General features: G+C 47.2%; 1 protein-coding gene across 1 annotated transcript; it reads left to right on the top strand.

Annotated features, from left to right (window-relative positions):
• Positions 1 to 16,726: 16,726 nt before the first annotated feature.
• LOC122659521 (nuclear transcription factor Y subunit B-5-like) lies at positions 16,727 to 17,239 on the top strand. The gene has a single exon (XM_043854624.1). It carries the CDS (start codon positions 16,727 to 16,729, stop codon positions 17,237 to 17,239), a length of 513 nt encoding a protein of 170 aa, XP_043710559.1.
• The last annotated feature ends 823 nt before the right edge of the window (positions 17,240 to 18,062 follow it).

Genomic DNA, 18,062 nt, shown 5'->3' with positions numbered 1-18,062 from the left:
AATAAAAAAATCATATCCATATTGATGTCCCTGCATGTACTTCCATTGGCTCCGTGCTGGTGTAGAGACCATGTGATCAGGTAGTGATTTCTTACCCACATGTTTTTTGGAAGAGGGGTCTCTGAGCAACCGGCATAGATGACCGAACCAATGAGGTGTGGCAAAATAGTACCCTACATGGGTGGGTAGAGAGATCATTTCACGTGAGGAGAGAGATAGATACGGAGATGGTAGCTTATACTACCCCAACAGTTCAAAGAATCTTTTCCCTATTTTGGGAAAAAAGGACTCTATCCAGGAGTGTGACGTCTTCGCCCAGACACAGAATGGGTGAAATGACCACCACTCCCCCCATAAAAAGTGGAAATCCTGCCCCTATTGAAGTTTTATACATACTCCCATCGCAGGGGCACGCTCCTAGACAAAAAACTCTTTCCCTTTCCTTTTCTTTAAAGGGAAGTAGTTGGCGTATTGTCTATCTCTCTCCTCGATGGAGGAGAGAGAGAGACTCATGGGAGTGCTGACATAGGCCACACTCCCACACAAAGTTCTTTTTCCCTTCTTTAAAATTTTAAAAGTTCCTTTCCTAGTTTTTAGTTAGTTCTTCTCTGAACTCTAATGGTATTAAAAAAATGGGAAGCAGTTTTCTGTACGGGAGTGTGGCCTACGCCAGCACTCCCATGTGTCTATCTCTCTCCTCTTTAAAACAAGGGGGCAGAGGTGTCTTTTCACATGAGGAGGAGAGATATAGACTCATGGGTGATAAGGCATAAATCATGTCACCAATTGAAAGCTGCCACATGGCCGAGCCGAGGACAGTCCGATAATCGAACCGAGCCATACGAGTTGGGCCGACCCGACCACCGACAGATCTGGCATTCTATCTCCTGCGTGCCGAGCACCAGCACCATGGGGCGCCACCCAAATCGGCCATCTACTCCGAGCCGACCTCACCGCTGTCAATCGAGGCCGAGGTCGAGCTCCGAGGCTAACCACTGTGGCCGAGCCCTCCACAAAAGCCATTGTAACTACTCGTCGGGAATCGCAGAGCCACGTCAGCACAATCCAAGAATCGCGGGATAGGGATTGAGCCACAATCCTATCGCGATACGGAATCACACTTAGATATGGACTCTTACCTTAACGGGAGTTCGACCCCAAAAATAGCTTTCCACTCCGCGCAACGGGATAGAGCCTTCCAAGAGAAGAACTCCTACCATAGTAGGACTCCTCCCACCGCCTCATCTCCCTCTATAAATACTCAGGTATGGAGCTCAAACGCTCATCTCACTTTTTACTAGCTGTTACGCTGTTGCACTGGAGACCTGACTTGAGAGATTCCTAGGCCGGAGCCACACCGGCTCTCTTGCGCTCACTCGTCTTTTTGCAGGCTCATTCGTGGGTGAACCGGGTGACGGAGGTTTTCACACGCAATAGATTTGGCGCCGTCTGTGGGAACAACGTCAGCAAGCCATCGTCGTTTCTACCAACTTTAAGAGCAGGAACAATGGTGCATACGAGATCAGGGCAACATGGCTCAACTTCCCGTGGAGACGAGTTACAGCCGGTTGGGCAGGAGAGGCGATCACCGCCCCCTGAAGCATCGCGGCAAGGCGCGATCGGAAGACCCCCTCGGGCAGGGGGTGTGCAGCCCAGCACAGGCGCCACGGCCAATCCAATTCCCCCGCTGGAGGGTGGGAATGGTGGAAGTATGCTGGACACCGCAGCGGCTGACCAGACATAGGTCAAGCCAAACTTGAACGGGCTGAGCCTACCACCACCGCCACCATTACCAGAGAATTTGGATCCCGAAGCCCCGGCGAATAACCGACAAGTTATGGATTTGCAGCTACAGATGCTCCACACCAATGAGACGTTGCATACTTTCATGACCCAGATGGCTCGAGGTGGGTTGATGGGTCAACCATTGGTCGTGTCCCCTCCATCCCGGTTGCGTGTAGAGGAAGACCCGCGTAGGCAGGGTGGCCGACGTCCAACCGAGCCGAGCCGCGTCATCACACACGTCTCATCAGAAGACTCCTCCTCCACGCCCTAGTAGGGGCGCTCGATGGGATGAGCAAGAGCATCACCGGAGCCCAGGGGTAGGACGAGAAATTGAGTCGGCGACGTCGACTGCGAGAAGATTGGTATTCTCCGATCGGCTCAGAGAGGACGGACAACCCGGAGAAAATCGAGAGTGAGGGGAACAACTCCATGGCAGATAGGACATGAGGAATGGGGAAAGATCTCTCCATATCCCTCGGTGCCGAAGCCCGCCTCTCCAAGAAGAGCAACAGAGAAGCCCCTACGGGTCAAACCTCCAAGGGGAAGGAAGAGCTGAAGGGGTGGGGCTAACCGAGCCGAGCACAATGGCCGACCTCAACAGGACGATCGAGCGAGCCGATCCCGAGCTGAAGGACAAAATGGCTGACCTTGATCGAATGTACGGGACAATTTGCACCAGGTGGATGAGCCGAATGACTGAGCACCTGAAACTGAGCTGGAAAAGCGGCTACGAGACTTGGTCGAGCAGGTGGAGGGATTGAAGAAACAGGCGACCCCGGACACCTATTCACTGGTCGGACGACACCCTTATCCTCTCGAGATCATGACCGTGCCACTACCGGCCTGGTTCAAGCCCCCTCCCTTCGACCAGTATGACGGGACGACCGACCCGACGGATCATATCAACTACTTCAATGCGATGATGACCATGTACGGGGGAACCGAGATAGTCTCTTGTCGGGCTTTCCCTGCATCTTTGAAGGGCTCGACGACCTCATGGTTCTCCTGGTTGCCACCGAACTCCATAACAAGCTTTGCTCAGCTCTGTTGACCCTTCGTCACGCGCTTCCAAAGTAGCTTAAAACATAAGAAGACGACGGTCAACCTCCTCAGTGTGAAGCAACTGTCTGACGAGTCAATCTGAGCGTTTGTCTCACGTTTCAACATAGAATCTTTAGACATCAAGGATTTGGATGAGGCCATAGCCCATACTGCGATGAGCAACGTGCTCGCTGACATGGACCTCATCAAGGACTTGGCCTGAAAGTTGACCAAAAACCTAGCCGAGCTCTTGGAGAGGTGTAATGAGTTTGTAAATATGGCGGAGGTGCTCCAAGCGCGAAAGGGGAACAAAGGCAGAGCCGAGAAGAAAAGATCGACGATCGATGACCGCAAGGAGGAAAAGTGGCCCAGGACCGATCGCCGAGCAGAGAGATCAGACCGAGCTCGAAGCCCCGATTACACCCCATTGAATACCTCGCGCAAGGAGATTTTGACGCAAATACAGGATGACAGGTACATCCGTCGACCTGACCGATGCAACCTGAGTCATCTTAGAATCCCAACAAGTATTGCCAATTCCACAAGGACACCGGTCACGACCCTGGGGATTGTTATCAGCTAAAAAGAGAAATTAAAGAGCTGATAAAAGTGGGGCACCTGAAGCGATATGTCAAAGGATGTCGAGAAGAACGTGGGGGTCGACGACCTGAAGATCGCGATCAAAGGAGAGCCGAGCCGAGCTGAGGCTAGAAAATAGGCGGGCCGAGCGTGACGAAGATAAAGCCCGAGCTGAGAAGAAAGATGACGGATCTAGGCCGAGTAGTGCCAAGGGAGCTCCCATATACACTATCCTTGGAGGGCCCAGACAAGAGTCCACTCGAAAGGCCAAAGCAAATGCGCGGTTCATCTGGGTCACCGAGATGCCAGGCAAAAGGCCGAAGTCTGAGGCGACGATCTCCTTCACCGAGGCCGACCTAGAAGGTATAAGTTTACCTCACAATGATGCTTTGGTAGTGCAGGTGGAAATTGAAAAGAGACCCGTTCATCGCGTATTGGTCAACACGGGCTCATCCGTGGACCTTATGTCGCTAGACGCGTACCGACAATTGGCTTTGGCGATGAAGCGCTCAATCCAGAGGGCACCTCGTTTCACGGGTTCTCGAGAGCCGCCACCACCATCAAAGGCTCAATCGACCTACTGGTCACTTTCGGTCAAGCTCCATGTCAATCGACGATCCAAGTCAAATTCATGGTAGTGCGGTCAGTGGTGGCCTTCAACGCCATACTCGACCGCCCATAATTGACCACTCTCCAAGCCATCATCTTGCCGACACACTTGAAGATGAAGTTCCCTACAGAGAACGGCATTGGAGATATCCGAGGTGATCAAAACAAAGCTCGGGAATGTTACGCCACGTTCGTCAAGCAAAACAAGGGCAACGTCCGAGGAATGGCATTGTGCTGTGAGCACCTCCCTGAGGATCAGGGGGATGAGCTCACAGAAAGGCGCGGAAGACCTGTAGAAGACCTCATCCCGTTCTCCCTTAACGATGAAGATCCGACGAAGACAGTACGACTCGGGTCATTGTTGAGCGAAGAACAAAGGAGTCGGCTGGGAAAATTCTTAAGGGCGAATGCTGATGTCTTAGCTTGGTCAGCTGCCAACATGCCGGGCATACCGAGCCATATAGCCGAGCATCGACTCCATATCGATCCAACCCGAAAGCCGACCCAGCAGAAGAGAAGGAACTACGCCCTTGATTGGCAAGCCACGATCAAAGAGGAGGTGGAGAAGCTCCGCCAGTCAGGGTTCATCCGAGAAGAAAAATTCCTGACTTGGTTGGTGAATGTCGTTATGGTTCCCAAGCCGAACAGGAAATGGAGGATGTGTGTCGACTACACCGACCTTAACAAAGCTTGCCCAAAGGACGAGTACCCGCTACCTCGGATTGATCTCTTGATTGACGCCACGGCGGGGCATGAGATGTTGAGCTTCATGGACCCGTACTTCGGCTGCAACCAAATCATGATGCATGAGGAGGATGAGTTGTACATGGCATTCTGAACTGACTAAGAAAATTTCTGTTACAAGGTCATGCCGTTCGAGTTGAAGAAAGTCAGAGCAACATATCAACGGCTGGTGAACTATATATTCCGCGGGCAGATCAGAAGAACCATGGAAATCTACGTGGACGACATGTTAGTGAAGAGCTTGAAGGCCACCACTTGGCCGACCTGGAAGAAGCCTTATACGTGTTGAGGAAGAACCAAATGAAACTGAACCCCGCCAAGTATGCATTCGGCGTGACCTCGGGAAAATTCATTGGCTTCATGGTCTCCGTCAGAGGCATCGAGGCCAATCCAGCAAAAATTAAGGCCATCCAAGAGATGAGCTCTCTAAGGAAGATCCAAGAAGTACAAAGGCTAAATGGGCGAGTGGCGGCGTTGACACGATTCATGTAGAGGTCGGGCGACAAGTGCCTGTCGTTCTTTAAGGCCCTCAAGAACATCCGAAACCCGAAGGACTTCATTTGGTCGGACGAATGTCAACAAGCTTTTGGAGAGCTGAGGAAATACTTGGAGAACCCGCCTCTTCTCAGCCTACCCGAGCCAAAAGAAGAGCTTCAAGTTTACTTGGCAGCTACCCCGGTGGCGGTCAACGCGGTGTTGGTTAGGGAAGAAGGTCGAGCTCAGAAGCCCATATACTACATCAGCCATGTTCTTGTCGACGCCGAGATGAGATACTTCAAGTTCGAGAAGGTACCATTTGCTCTTGTCACGGCCGCGAGAAAGCTAAGGCCATACTTTCAAGCTCATCCGATCGCGGTGCTGACCGATCAGCCTCTCAAAAAGATATTACACAAGTCCGACGTGTCAGGTCGGCTGATCACCTGGGCGATCGAGCTGAGTGAGTACGATATAAGCTATCGCCCGAGGACCGCAATAAAAGGGCAAGCACTTGTCGACTTTGTCGTCGAGTGCACAATGCCAGACCTCGAGGTCAAGGAAGAGAAGACAGTTGAAGAAACCAATGTGGAAGCTAAGGCTGACCCGACCTGGACCATGAACGTTGATGGCTTGAGCAACCCCGGAGGAAGCGGGGCTGGGCTTATCCTGGTGAGCTCTGAGGGGTTTCGCGTCCAATATGCCCTGAGGTTCAAGTTCCCAGCCTCGAACAATGAGGCCCTCCTGGCCAGACTCCGAGTCAACAAAACCATAGGCGTCAAGCAATTAAGGGTACGAGGAGACTCGCAACTTGTGGTCAACCAGGTCAACGGAGACTACGAGGCAAAAGATGAAAGAATGATAGCCTACTTGAGCCGAGCACGGGAGTTGATTTTTGAGCTCAAGCACTTTGAGATAACCCGAGTATCGAGGAAAGAGAACATCGTGGCTGACACCCTGTCTAGGTTGGCCGAGGCCGACCTCCCAAATTTGAGCCGATCAGTATACATTGAGATTCTGGAGAAGCCATCCTTGCAAGAAGAAAGTGTCAAACACATTGAGGAGGACGGGCCAACCTGGATGGACCCCATTGTAAACTACTTGGAGAATGACCAGCTCCCGGAGAATCGGGAAGAAGTAAGGAAAGTCAAAATCTGAGCTGCCTAGTACACCATGATCGACGAAGTGCTCTATAAGAAAGCCATCTTAGCGCCCCTTCTCCGATGCCTCGGACCGAAGGGAGTCGAGTATGCCTTGGCCGAGGTGCACGAAGGGATATGCGGGAGCCACATGGGCGGCCGAGCCCCAGCATATGAGATACTTCAACAAGGGTTCTACTGGCCGAGAATGCAAGAAGAGGCCATGAAGTATGTGAAGACGTGCGAGAAGTGTCAGCTCTTCGTACCAGTGCCGAGCTGACCCGCAACAAAGCTGACCCCAATGCTGAGCCCGATCCCTTTTGCTATGTGGGGGATGGTCATTCTCGGAGATTTAACCCCGGCATCGGGGAACCGAAAGTATGTGGTCGTGGCGATCGACTACTTCACCAAGTGGGTCGAGGCTGAGCCCCTGACAACCATCACCGAGAAGAGCATGGAGAAGCTCTTCCGGGATAAGGTCATCTACCGGTTTGGACTACCAAAAGTGCTCATCACAGACAATGGCACACAATTCAATAATCCGGCCTTCCGAGAGTTCTGCAAGCACTTCTATATTGACTTTTGCTCGGTCTCAATAGCTCATCCACAAGACAATGGGCAAGTGGAGGTGTCAAACCGAACACTACTTGCGGGGATCAAAAGAAGATTGGATGAAGCCAAAGGAAGATGGGTGGAAGAGTTGCCGAACGTCCTATGGGCATATCGGACAACCATGAGAACACCGATCGGGGAGAGTCCTTTTCGGCTAGCATATGGAACCGAAGCCCTCACTCCCATCGAGGTCAAAGCGTCATCATACCGAGTGCTCAACTTTGATGAGAAGACCTACGAGGATGGGCTTAGAGCTAACCTCAACTTTCTTGACGAAGTTCGAGAGAATGCCTTGCTTTGGAACACAGCTTACAAACAGAAGACGACAAAGTACCACGACTTGAGGGTGTAGGAGCGACATTTTTGCCAATGAAACCTCGTCCTCAGAAAGCTTAGCGTGTCCCAACCAAAATAGCAAGGAAAGTTAGCACCAAATTGGGAGGGACCGTACATAGTCTCTAAGCAAATTCGCCTAGGGACGTGTCGCTTGCAGACTTCGGGGGGCAAGAAGGTACCGAGGCCTTGGAACTCAAAAAATTTGAAGAAATTCTTTCAGTAATTCCCTCAAGTATTCTGCTCGACACAGTTTATGGTAAGCATATTTGTACTAGGCTTCGGCCTCGACGTTCATGATTCAATAAAATAAAGTCTTTCTCCACTACTTAGTGTACTTTCAAACTCCAAGCATGCCGAGTCGTAAGACCGGTCCTCATAGACCTGGCCGAAGTCAAAGACCGACCCTAATAGGTCGGCAACCAAGTCATAAGACCGGTCCTTAAAGACCTAGCCGACGTCAAAGATCGACCCTCATAGGTCGGCAACCAAGTCATAAGACCGGTCCTCATAGACCTGGCTGACATCAAAGACTGACCCTCATAGGTCGGCAACAAAGTTATAAGACCAGTCCTCATAGACCTGGCCAACGTCAAAGACTGACACTCATAGGTCGGTAACCACATCACAAGACCGACCCTCATAGGTCGGCTACTAAGTCAGAAGATCGACCCTCATAGGCCGACGGGCCAACAGGCCCAAACTCTCACCATGATCGAGCTGATCAAAACAAAAACTAAGCAAATTTTGCCAAGGCATTATGCTCGGCCAGGGAGTCAGTTCGGTCGCACGGCCACGCATGTGGTAACCGAGCCGAGCTGACCGCTGGAGGCAGCAAATTAACTAAAAATTGTAAAGGCGAACGGAACAACGCATACAATGAAAGAAAGGCCAACAATTGTCGAGCTCAAACACTCAGACAAATTTGGAGGAAAAAACATTTCATTCATTAAAGGTCGACGGCTCGGCACGGTTACAAAAGTGGGTAGCTCGGCCCGTTACAAAAAAAAAATGAGGAAAAGAAGGTTGATCAAAACCCCGAACTGGGGGGTATGTAGATCAAAAGAGGAAAAAGGGGGGGCTAGAGCTCGGTAGTATTGAGGGGGTCCTCGGAGGCAACTTCCTTATCAGAGACGTCCTTAGCGGCGTCCTCAAAGAAACGAGTCGACCTCGTCCTGCGGAGCGATCTCGGTCAGGCTGGCCTGGTCCACCTCCACCCCAACATCGTCGCCCAATTCCTCAACCACGGTGGTCGTGCTGTCATCGAATTGAGAAAGATTGAGGGAGGAGTAGGCGGCCTTTATCTCCTTCAGGAGGTCAGCTCGGCCCGCGTCGTAGCCCTCGTCGTACGGTGGCTTCCTTATCTCATGGCACACCTGGGCATATTCCTCCGACATGAGGTAGTCGGTAACCACCTAGGCTCAAGCCCGTGCCAGGTCGACCTTGGCCTTCTTCTTGGCTTGGTCGAGCTGAGCCTTTAAGGCCTCGACCTCTTCCCCCCGCTTCGTCGTCGCCTCCTCCAAGCTCTTGACCTTGGCCTCGGCTTTGTCGAGCTTTGCGGTGGTCTCCCGACGTGCCAGGACGGCCTTCTGCGCGTCCCTGTTGGCTTTCTTGACCTGAGCCTCGAGAGAGGAGTTCGCAGTCAGAAGCCGTTTAAATCGGAGGAGGGTCTCCACGGCCTTGGAAAACCCCTACAAAAGACGTCAGAGCATTAGCAAAGCCGAGCACAACAGGTTGGACCTTTAGTAGGTGCGGAGCAGGAAACTTACCATATTGAAGTCCTGGAACAGGGAAGAGAGGAGCTCAGGATCGGACAACTTCTCGAGCATTTCCTTGTCCATAGGGAGCCGACTTACGTCGAGCCACTCCTTAGCATGAGCGGCCGAGGTCAAAGCTGAGTCCCCTGGGAAGAGACGTCAGCTCGGCCGCAGTGGGGCATTGTTGGTTGAAGCCCTCCCTAGGACGAACCGAGAGACGTCGGTCGGTGAGGCCACAGGCGGAGGACCACTACCCGTCAGATTGACCGAGATCTTTTGGCATTTGATGTCCCTTGGTGGGCTCAGCTCGTCCTTCCAACCCTTACCTCTTCTGGAGGGGCTCAGCGGAGCTTTGTTCTTCTTGGCCTCGAGGCTGACCACCGTGTCAGTTGGGCTCGGCAGCACAGCCTTGCCCTTCAATGTCTTGGAAGTCTTGCCTCGGGAGTTCTTCTCGACGTTTTTCTTCCTCCTCTCTGCAATGGTCTCGGCCTTGAGCCGAGCTGTGTCCATAGGAGGAATGTGGCCGACCACTGCAAGAAAGACAGCGCGTTAGAAACCTGCCAAAAGGAGAAAAGACCAAGTAAATGGGTCGGTTTGGATGCCCCAGCCAACCACCGCAGACTAAAAATTAGCTCAGCTTGGACTCCTATCGGGGGTCATATGCCACCTTTGAAGGAACCCCTCGTCCTAGAGCTGGAGGACATCGAAGGGTTGATGCTGGTGGATCAGGTCGAGCGAGGTCAGCTCATTCTTGGTCAGGGGCAAGGTCCTGTTAATGTAACCAAAGTGGATCTCCTTCCACTCGGCCCGGAAGGGGCAGTTTGGGATGGAAGCAAAGAAGAACCGAGGCTTCCAGTTCTTATTTGAGGACGGCGACCCGACTAGAAACTTGTGGCGGCTCAGGGTCGCGCTCTTCCCAGTGCGGCGGGTGAAATAACACCACCCCTTCTCCTGCGACTTCTTCAGGAAATAGAGCTGAGAAAAAAGAGCCACGCTCCCAGCTCAGCCCATCTCACAGAAAAGGACGTGGAAGCCGTACACGGACAACCATTAGTTCGGCACCAGCTGACATCGAGATAGGTGGAAATGGTCTAAGATTTGATCCACCAGGTCAAGCACGGGAAGCCTAAAGGCATACCTGAAGGGCATCTCGTACAAGGCTACCTCGCTAGGTCGGATGTAGCAAGCCATCTCCCTAGGGTTAGGAACTCGGAGCTGGACGTCCTCGGGAATGGCATAAGTCGCCCTGAGGCGTTGGAGGTCGGCATCAGTGACTGTGCTCTAGACGGTGCCGACACTCCCCTCTTCAGGCTCGGGAACGTCAGCGGACAAGCTGACCGAGCCGACCCCACCTTGGGAAGAACTCTCCTCACCCGACTCCTCGTCATTTGTCAAAGATGATCCCGAGCCCTCGGCTCAGTCTTCAGGAATTGGCTGGGCCTCAAGGCTGGACTCCATGGGCAGGGGAAGCTCGACGACGTTGGCCTGACGCGACTCCGCTACGGCGGGCTCGTCCGAGGTCGAGCCCAATAGGTCTATTATGGGGGAGCGAGCAGGGAGCTCTAGGCTCGGACTCACACCCTCAGCCGCCCCAGCGAACACCTCGCCCGCGTGACTACTACCAACTGACATAATGGGCAGAGGGGACTTACTGGTTGAAGAAGCTTCGGAGACGAGCTGAGCACGAACTAGCAAGCTGAGAGCGCCGAGCACTGACTGAGCTGAAGAATCTGAGCTAGCCGGGCAGTCAAAAACTTGAAACAATGAAGAATGAATGAGGAAGAGTCGCCTACTTATAGCCTCTGAGCAGAGAAGATCCAACAACCGAGAAGAACTCAACAAGATCTAACGACCCAGATCAAAAGACGATTCGAATTCCTGAGACTGCCATAATGACTCCGGATGACGTGGCACTGACACCCCAACTGTCAGACCGTACAACGTCCAATCGCCGACGAAGCAGGCTCGGCTCGGCTGCAATGAGGGACAGCCGAGCAGACCGAGATACTTCACTCATCAGTGCCGTGGCGACCCCTAATGAGTGGGGGGGCTTGTGATAAGGCATAAATCACATCACCAATCGAAAGCTGCCATGTGGCCGAGCCGAGGACAGTCCGATAATCGAACCGAGCCGTGTGAGTCGGGCCGACCCGACCACTGACAGATCTGGCATTCTATCTCCTGCGTGCCGAGCACCCACACCACGGGGCGCCACCCAAATCGGCCATCGACTCCGAGCTGACCGCACCGCTGTCAAACGAGGCCGAGGCCGAGCGCCGACCACTGTGGCCGAGCTCGGAGGCCGACCGCATAGCTGAGCCCTCCACAAAAGCCATTGTAACTGCCCGCCGGGAATCGCGGAGCCACGTCAGCATAAACCGAGAATTGTGGGATAGGGATTGAGCCACAATCCTGTCGCGATACGGAATCACACTTAGATATGGACTCTTACTTTAACGGGAGTCTGACCCCGAAAATAACTCTCCGCTCCGCGCAACGAGATAGGGCCTTCTAAGAGAAGAACTCCTCCCACCGTCTCATTTCCCTCTATAAATACTCAGGTATGGAGCTCAAACGCTCATCTCACTTTTTACTAGCTGTTACGCTGTTGCACTGGAGACCTGACTTGAGCGTCGAAGATTCCTAGGCCGGAGCCACACCGGCTCTCTTGCGCTCACTCGTCTTTTTACAGGCTCATCCGTGGGCGAACCGGACGACAGATGTTTTCACATGCAACAATGGGAGTGCTGGTGTAGGCCACACTCCCGGACAGAGAACTTTTTCCCTAAAAAAATAAACAAATACCTCAGGTGGTGATATTCAATTTCAAAGGGCTCATTAATAGATACAAAAACTCAGAAGAATCCAAAGTAAAGAAAAAAGAAATGTACTCCAAAGCAGTTAAGACCTTCTCCTGAGACCTACTTACCATGTGGGCTAAGAAAACATTAAAAAAATAGAAATTGAGGTAAAAGCACTAAAGAGTGACAATCTATTCCTTTCAAAATAGATTTTTTTTGGGGTATTGTTCCAAGCCTTAATGTTCCATTTCTCTAAATGCAAACATGTATAGATCAGATCAGATTCGCACTTGAGCAAGAGAAGGGTAACCTCATATTCTCAAACAAAGTGAGTGGCCTCTAAAGAAGAGGGAGGAGGGATTTAGAATCCAACATTTTCTTAATTAAGATCCTTAACCCCACTTAAGAGATTTTCTCCATGTCTCTTTCACTAATGTAAGTGCCTGTACCACTTGGTACATTTTTTAAATGAGATTACTATATTAAGGATTCCTTCATAAAGTCCAAAACCTAGATGGGTCAATGAGAAAGGTGTCTTTCCTGGTTGTGATATCTATTATTATAATTGAAAAAAACGACAAGAAGTGCATGAAATTACTACCTTGCCCCTGATGAAATAAAAAATTTAACCTATGTAAATGACTCTCCGTACACTATTATTGGCCCACATGCTGATGCAGGCCACGCAACTATGCAACGATCTCTTTCCCTATTATAATATAAGTGGAGCGTATTAACCAACAAAAATTACAAATAAACTAACTTAACTATTACTTTAAGGCAATAGACTCCCTCTCTCTATCCCTTTCCTCCTCACATGATGTCTCTTCCCCTAACGTTAGAAATCGTTTTGTCGCTCCTCATTGCTTAGAGAAGTCTCTCTCTCTATTTTAAATAACTTAACTATTACTTTAAGGGAAAAGTTGTCCTTTACTCCCTCTCTCTACCACTTTTCTCCTCACACGAAATGATCTTTCTTCCCCTTATGTTCGAAATCGTTTCGTCGTTCCTCATTGCTGAGAAAACCCTCTCTCCTTATTTTAAATAACCTTAATCAATGTTCAAACCGACAATAAATTATACTCATAAGTATGTCTTTTCTATTGTTTGTTCTTTTTCTACTTTGCCTTTCATTGGGAGTTTATTATTAAGTTCCTATTTTTTAATTTGGCTAATTACTCATTATAGACTCGATACAATGCTTACCCATTATTAAGTAGGCCAACAATCATTTACACTTGGGCTAAAAATCTAAAGTTGGACTTGGATGATTTGTTTGTTGGACAACTACGAAAGTGATCTTTCCCTTGAACCCCTTTAGCCTCCAAAACATCTATGGAGATTTTTTTTTATAAATTTTTTCTCTTTTTTTAAATAAAAGTGAAATGGGATTTATTCCTAAACAAAGTAAGTTTGTCGAAGAATAAGTAAAAGAAGAATCTTGAGTTATAGTGACCGGTCTGGTCATGAAGCGCCGCTAAACACCACTTTACATAGTGATGATTGGAAGATCCTTTTTTTCCCAAAGGTGGTCCACTCTAAATTCCAAGGATGGTAAACCATTGAGATTTTTGAGTTAAATGGGCCTTGTGGTGGTGCTTAGGATCCTCATTATTTAGTCCTGGCCTGGCTTGGGCCTCGATTGATTGGCTGCTGGTTTGTGGCGGGCCGGATGATTACGTGCTAGGGTTTCCCTTGGTTCATCCAATACAGGATAGAGGCTAGACAATGGCCATCCGGATCCAGATCCTCTACTGCCAAGCTGCACGGCAGGACCGTGCTGCCCAGACACGGTGCTGCACACAATGACCGCCTTACCCCCACTCGGGCAAAGCGTTTGGCCAGGGATAAGGTGAACATTGCACGCAGCATCGTGTCTAGGCAGCATGGTCCTGCTGGGCAGCTCGGTAGTAGAGGATCCAAATTGATGGCGATCCTATCAGAGCCAACATCATACCTAATCTGAGCGTCAGGGTCCTCTACTGCCGAGCTGCCCCGACTGCCATGTGTGCCCCAGACACATCAAGGTGGCAAAAAGACCACCCTACCCCTGTCGTGTGTGGGGAGCACGACATTAGGGGCAGGGCGGAAGTAGATGATCCAGATCCATAATCTGATCACCATATAAGTAAGGAAAAGAACTCTATAGGGATGCCAAAAATCAAACCATAGAAGAGTGTGAGCTCCATCATCAATGTGATTTCTAACAACCCCCCAGGGCAACATGCATGATCTTAAGGAGCTTCTTCTTGGTCTAGACAGCATCAGAAGGACAAGAAACTATCCAAATAGAATATGCTTTTTGGTATCTGGAGTAAATCCAATGGACCCACAAACTGTGATTCTTATTAACAATCTTTCATAATAACTTTAAAGCCCAGCTTGATTTACATATTTCACTCTCCTTAACTCAAGCTCCCCTTCCTTCTTAGGAAGACACATTGAGGCCCAACTAATGGTCTGTAAAAACTTATTATTATCACTGATCACTATCTTTCCAAAGGACTCAATCTTTTTTACGCTAGAGCTAGGGATCCCAAGAACCCCAATCCAATAAAGATAAGAGGTCTGCATAACTGCTATAACAAGCTCCAGCCTCCCTGCAAAAGAGAGTAGCCAACTCTTCCACAATTGGAGCCTTTTCTTAAGCCGATCTAGAATAGGAGAACAATGATGATTGGAAAGCCTAGAAAGAATCAGAGAGAGACTCAGATAAGTAATAGGAAAAATCCCAATCTCATACCGCCATGAAAGGTAAAATTAGAGACAGTAATAATTTATCACCGGTGGCTAATATAAGTTTATTAATAAAATACTTTACATTTAGTGACAGTAATTACCACCACGAAAAATGTGACATATTTACTGGTGGTAAAATTACCACTGCTAAATCTACCACCATGGGTGGTAGCCAATTTCGCCCAAATTAAATAGCTGCGACACAATTTGTGGTGGATTTCCAATGTAGGAAAAACCGCTGTTAATTGCAATAGCGACGGTTTTTTCTACTATTTACAAGTTTTCTTGTCGTGAATGTTTACACCATCTATAATGTAGTTACATAAGCATGTCAAATATGAGGGGCCATAACCTAAAGCAATTTGTCTCCCTTCATAAGGATCTCATAACCAATAGGGCAGTGGTTATACTCATCATATTTGTTTTACAAAAAGATTTTGGGACACTTGTGCTTGTAATTGCTGTTATCTTCCATAAACGGCGATACTTAGGCCGTGTTTGGTATATATTCTTGAAACGCATTCTAGGTCATTTTTATTATCCAAGAATGCAAAATTGACCTAGAATGTGTTCCAAGAATGCATATCAAACACAACTTTCGTATTTTGGTGAAGTAAACATTAATTTGGACAGAGTCTCTAGCAGCTAACAGATCCTAGATTTTAAGAGATATATTAATTAACACAGAGTGGCAATCGATTGAATAATCTCGTTATAATTAAGATTAATATTGTTTTAAGTTATACCAAAATTCCCCATTAGTGCCTCGCATCGAATAAGTCCTCTGACCCATCTTTGTTACAATCATGTTTTCGCCGGCTTTTTTAGATTGTAATCTTTGATTTAACACCTAGAATGATCCGATTACGCCTTTTCTTCATCAGTGTGATGAATAATTATCGATATAGAGAGATGATTTGATAAGAATCAATTTTCACAATATGATGCTAAGCAGCATATGGGGCCTCATAAGAATGATGTCTTTATCTACCAATGTATATGACATAATAAATTAATTAAGAAAGCCAGAGAGATTAATAATTAATTAATTAAGCCCCCTCCATAGTCTAATTATCATCCATGTGCTGACACCTATTGAGCTAGAGATCACAAACAAGAAAGCTACCTTTGGGTGTATTAATCTAAGTAGCTAACATTTAGATTTTTTTCATTTAACGATGAGCCCCGGATATCCGGGATTCAATCACAAAAATTAAACAAATTAAATCTCAAGTTTTAAGAAAGAAAATTAGTTTTATCTTTGTACTTAGTGATCACATCTCCCCATTTTAAGTATGTGATTTGATTGGAAAGCACTCCTTTTAAACAAAAAAAGCCTAAGTAATAGGTAATCCAACACTAATGTCGTCCTTTGTTTGCTAAAATTAGTAGTTTTTTAAGGTATTGTTTGGCTGGATCCACAGTATCACATGCACACGTGCATCTACATCATCCACTCCTTTTTAGTTTAACATTTGTTTAAAGAGTACTTAAGACTTATTGGAAACATTAATGATAAGATTAAAGACTTGATTAGGGTGTTAAGAGAGAGGGAAGAGAGTGTTTGTGTTTATTTATTGGTTGATAGAGTTTAATTAGAGAGAGTTTAGATATATAGAAGAAGAAGAGGAAGAAGAAGAAGAAGAAGAAGAAGAAGAAGAAGAAGAAGTAGTAGGGAAGAGGGGGACCAGTTGATGAACTGTAAATGTTATAATCTTATCAGTCTTTTTCTTTAGAGATGCTTTTGATTGTGAAAGCTAGCTTTGTATACTAAAAACCCCCTCAACCCCTAGCTAGCTAGTGAGTGAGTGACCCACCAAGATCCAAACAATGGCAACCATCTTATTAACATCAAGAATTGCTCTCTTTGATCATAAGTACTTTAATTACTGTATTTATCCAAAACCCTTTACTATATACATGAGAAAATACACTTATGTGTACATGTATATACACACACACTTACTAGTACTACTAGTGAGTTCAATGTAATAATCTCTATATAGAGTGAGTGAGTTAGAGAGGGTGAAGGAGGAGAAGGAGGAGGAGGAGGAGGAGGAGGAGGAAAGGGGGCAATAATAAGGATCAAAATTTTGTGTTGAAAGAGAGAGATATGGTTGATAACATAGGTGGTGATGGTGGTGGTGGTGGTGCTTCTGGAAGCAACAACTCAGGCGGCGATGACGGTTGCATCAAGGAACAAGATCGACTACTTCCAATCGCAAACGTTGGCCGGATAATGAAGCAAATCCTTCCACCAAACGCAAAGATCTCAAAAGAAGCAAAAGAAACCATGCAAGAATGTGTTTCTGAGTTCATAAGTTTTGTTACTGGTGAAGCATCTGACAAGTGTCACAAGGAGAAGAGGAAGACTGTTAATGGAGATGATATTTGTTGGGCTCTTGGAACTTTAGGGTTTGATGATTATGCTGAACCCTTAAAAAGGTATTTGCATAGATATAGAGAATTAGAAGGTGAAAAGGCTAATCAGAACAAAGGTGGGAATTTAGAAGACAAAGATGGACCAAACATCTTAATGAAACAACAATCTTTGGGTTCTTCTACACCTCTTAAGTTCAATGTCTTTGACAAGAACAGTAATGGTTCTATGTCTAGGCCATTTTAAGTTAAGTTTTTCTTGAGAATGAAATTTGATTATGTTATTATGATCTATATAATTAAGATTAATTATATAGATATGTTTGTTTTTGATTATTACTGAGATTTACTAGTTTGTTATCATGATTATCTTACAGATTAGGCCTGCAGATTACTTTCAGAACTCAATCTGCTTCTTAATTTGTACTTTCTCCTCTTCTTCCTTAATCAAATCATGTTTCAGAATTGATTGAGTTTTGTACAATTATAAACCAGCTGCAATTTGTATCTTCAATTCGCTGATATCATCGGCAGAGGATTAAGAGTGAAAAAGGGTTTTTAATTAAGCTATTTGATGACCTAATTTATGAGTTATACAGTGTATTAATCCGCGAGCTCCGTTATTTTTTCTTTTTTAACTCGATTTTGTTGTTGATTTAAGTTTAAAGATCCTAAAGATCAAGAAATTGGAAACCCTTGAGATGAATTTTTAGTTTAGATCTAATATGATTAGTGATGTACTCTAGATGGTTAGGGTTTCACTCAATCGTATTAATTGTTCATTTAGGACAACTAATCATCCGTACAAGTGAAGTGCTGTCCAATTTAATTATATTTGTTTTTGTCATTTACAGTTCATATCTAAACACTCTTTCTTCCTTCATTCCCCTTTCTTTTATCAGTTCAGCATTCAAAGGAGAGGTATGTGTAACTAATAGCTTAAACTAGAAGTGTTGGTTTGTCTCTCATTCTCCTTTCATCCTCTTCATTTGTCTTTCTAGGGCTAATCAAAAGGAGAGGTTCAATGATCAAACATGCTTATTTGTGCAAGATAAGTCATATTTCACCAA

Source organism: Telopea speciosissima, chromosome 4, assembly GCF_018873765.1.
Source record: "Telopea speciosissima isolate NSW1024214 ecotype Mountain lineage chromosome 4, Tspe_v1, whole genome shotgun sequence".
In the NCBI taxonomy this organism is placed as follows: Eukaryota; Viridiplantae; Streptophyta; class Magnoliopsida; order Proteales; family Proteaceae; genus Telopea; species Telopea speciosissima.
Note: the sequence above shows the minus strand (reverse complement) of the source record. Positions and strands in the feature narration are given on the sequence as shown.

Bases quoted from the DNA above. Each gene is read 5' to 3' on its own strand.
- LOC122659521 (XM_043854624.1), top strand. From the start codon at position 16,727: ATGGTTGATAACATAGGTGGTGATGGTGGTGGTGGTGGTGCTTCTGGA.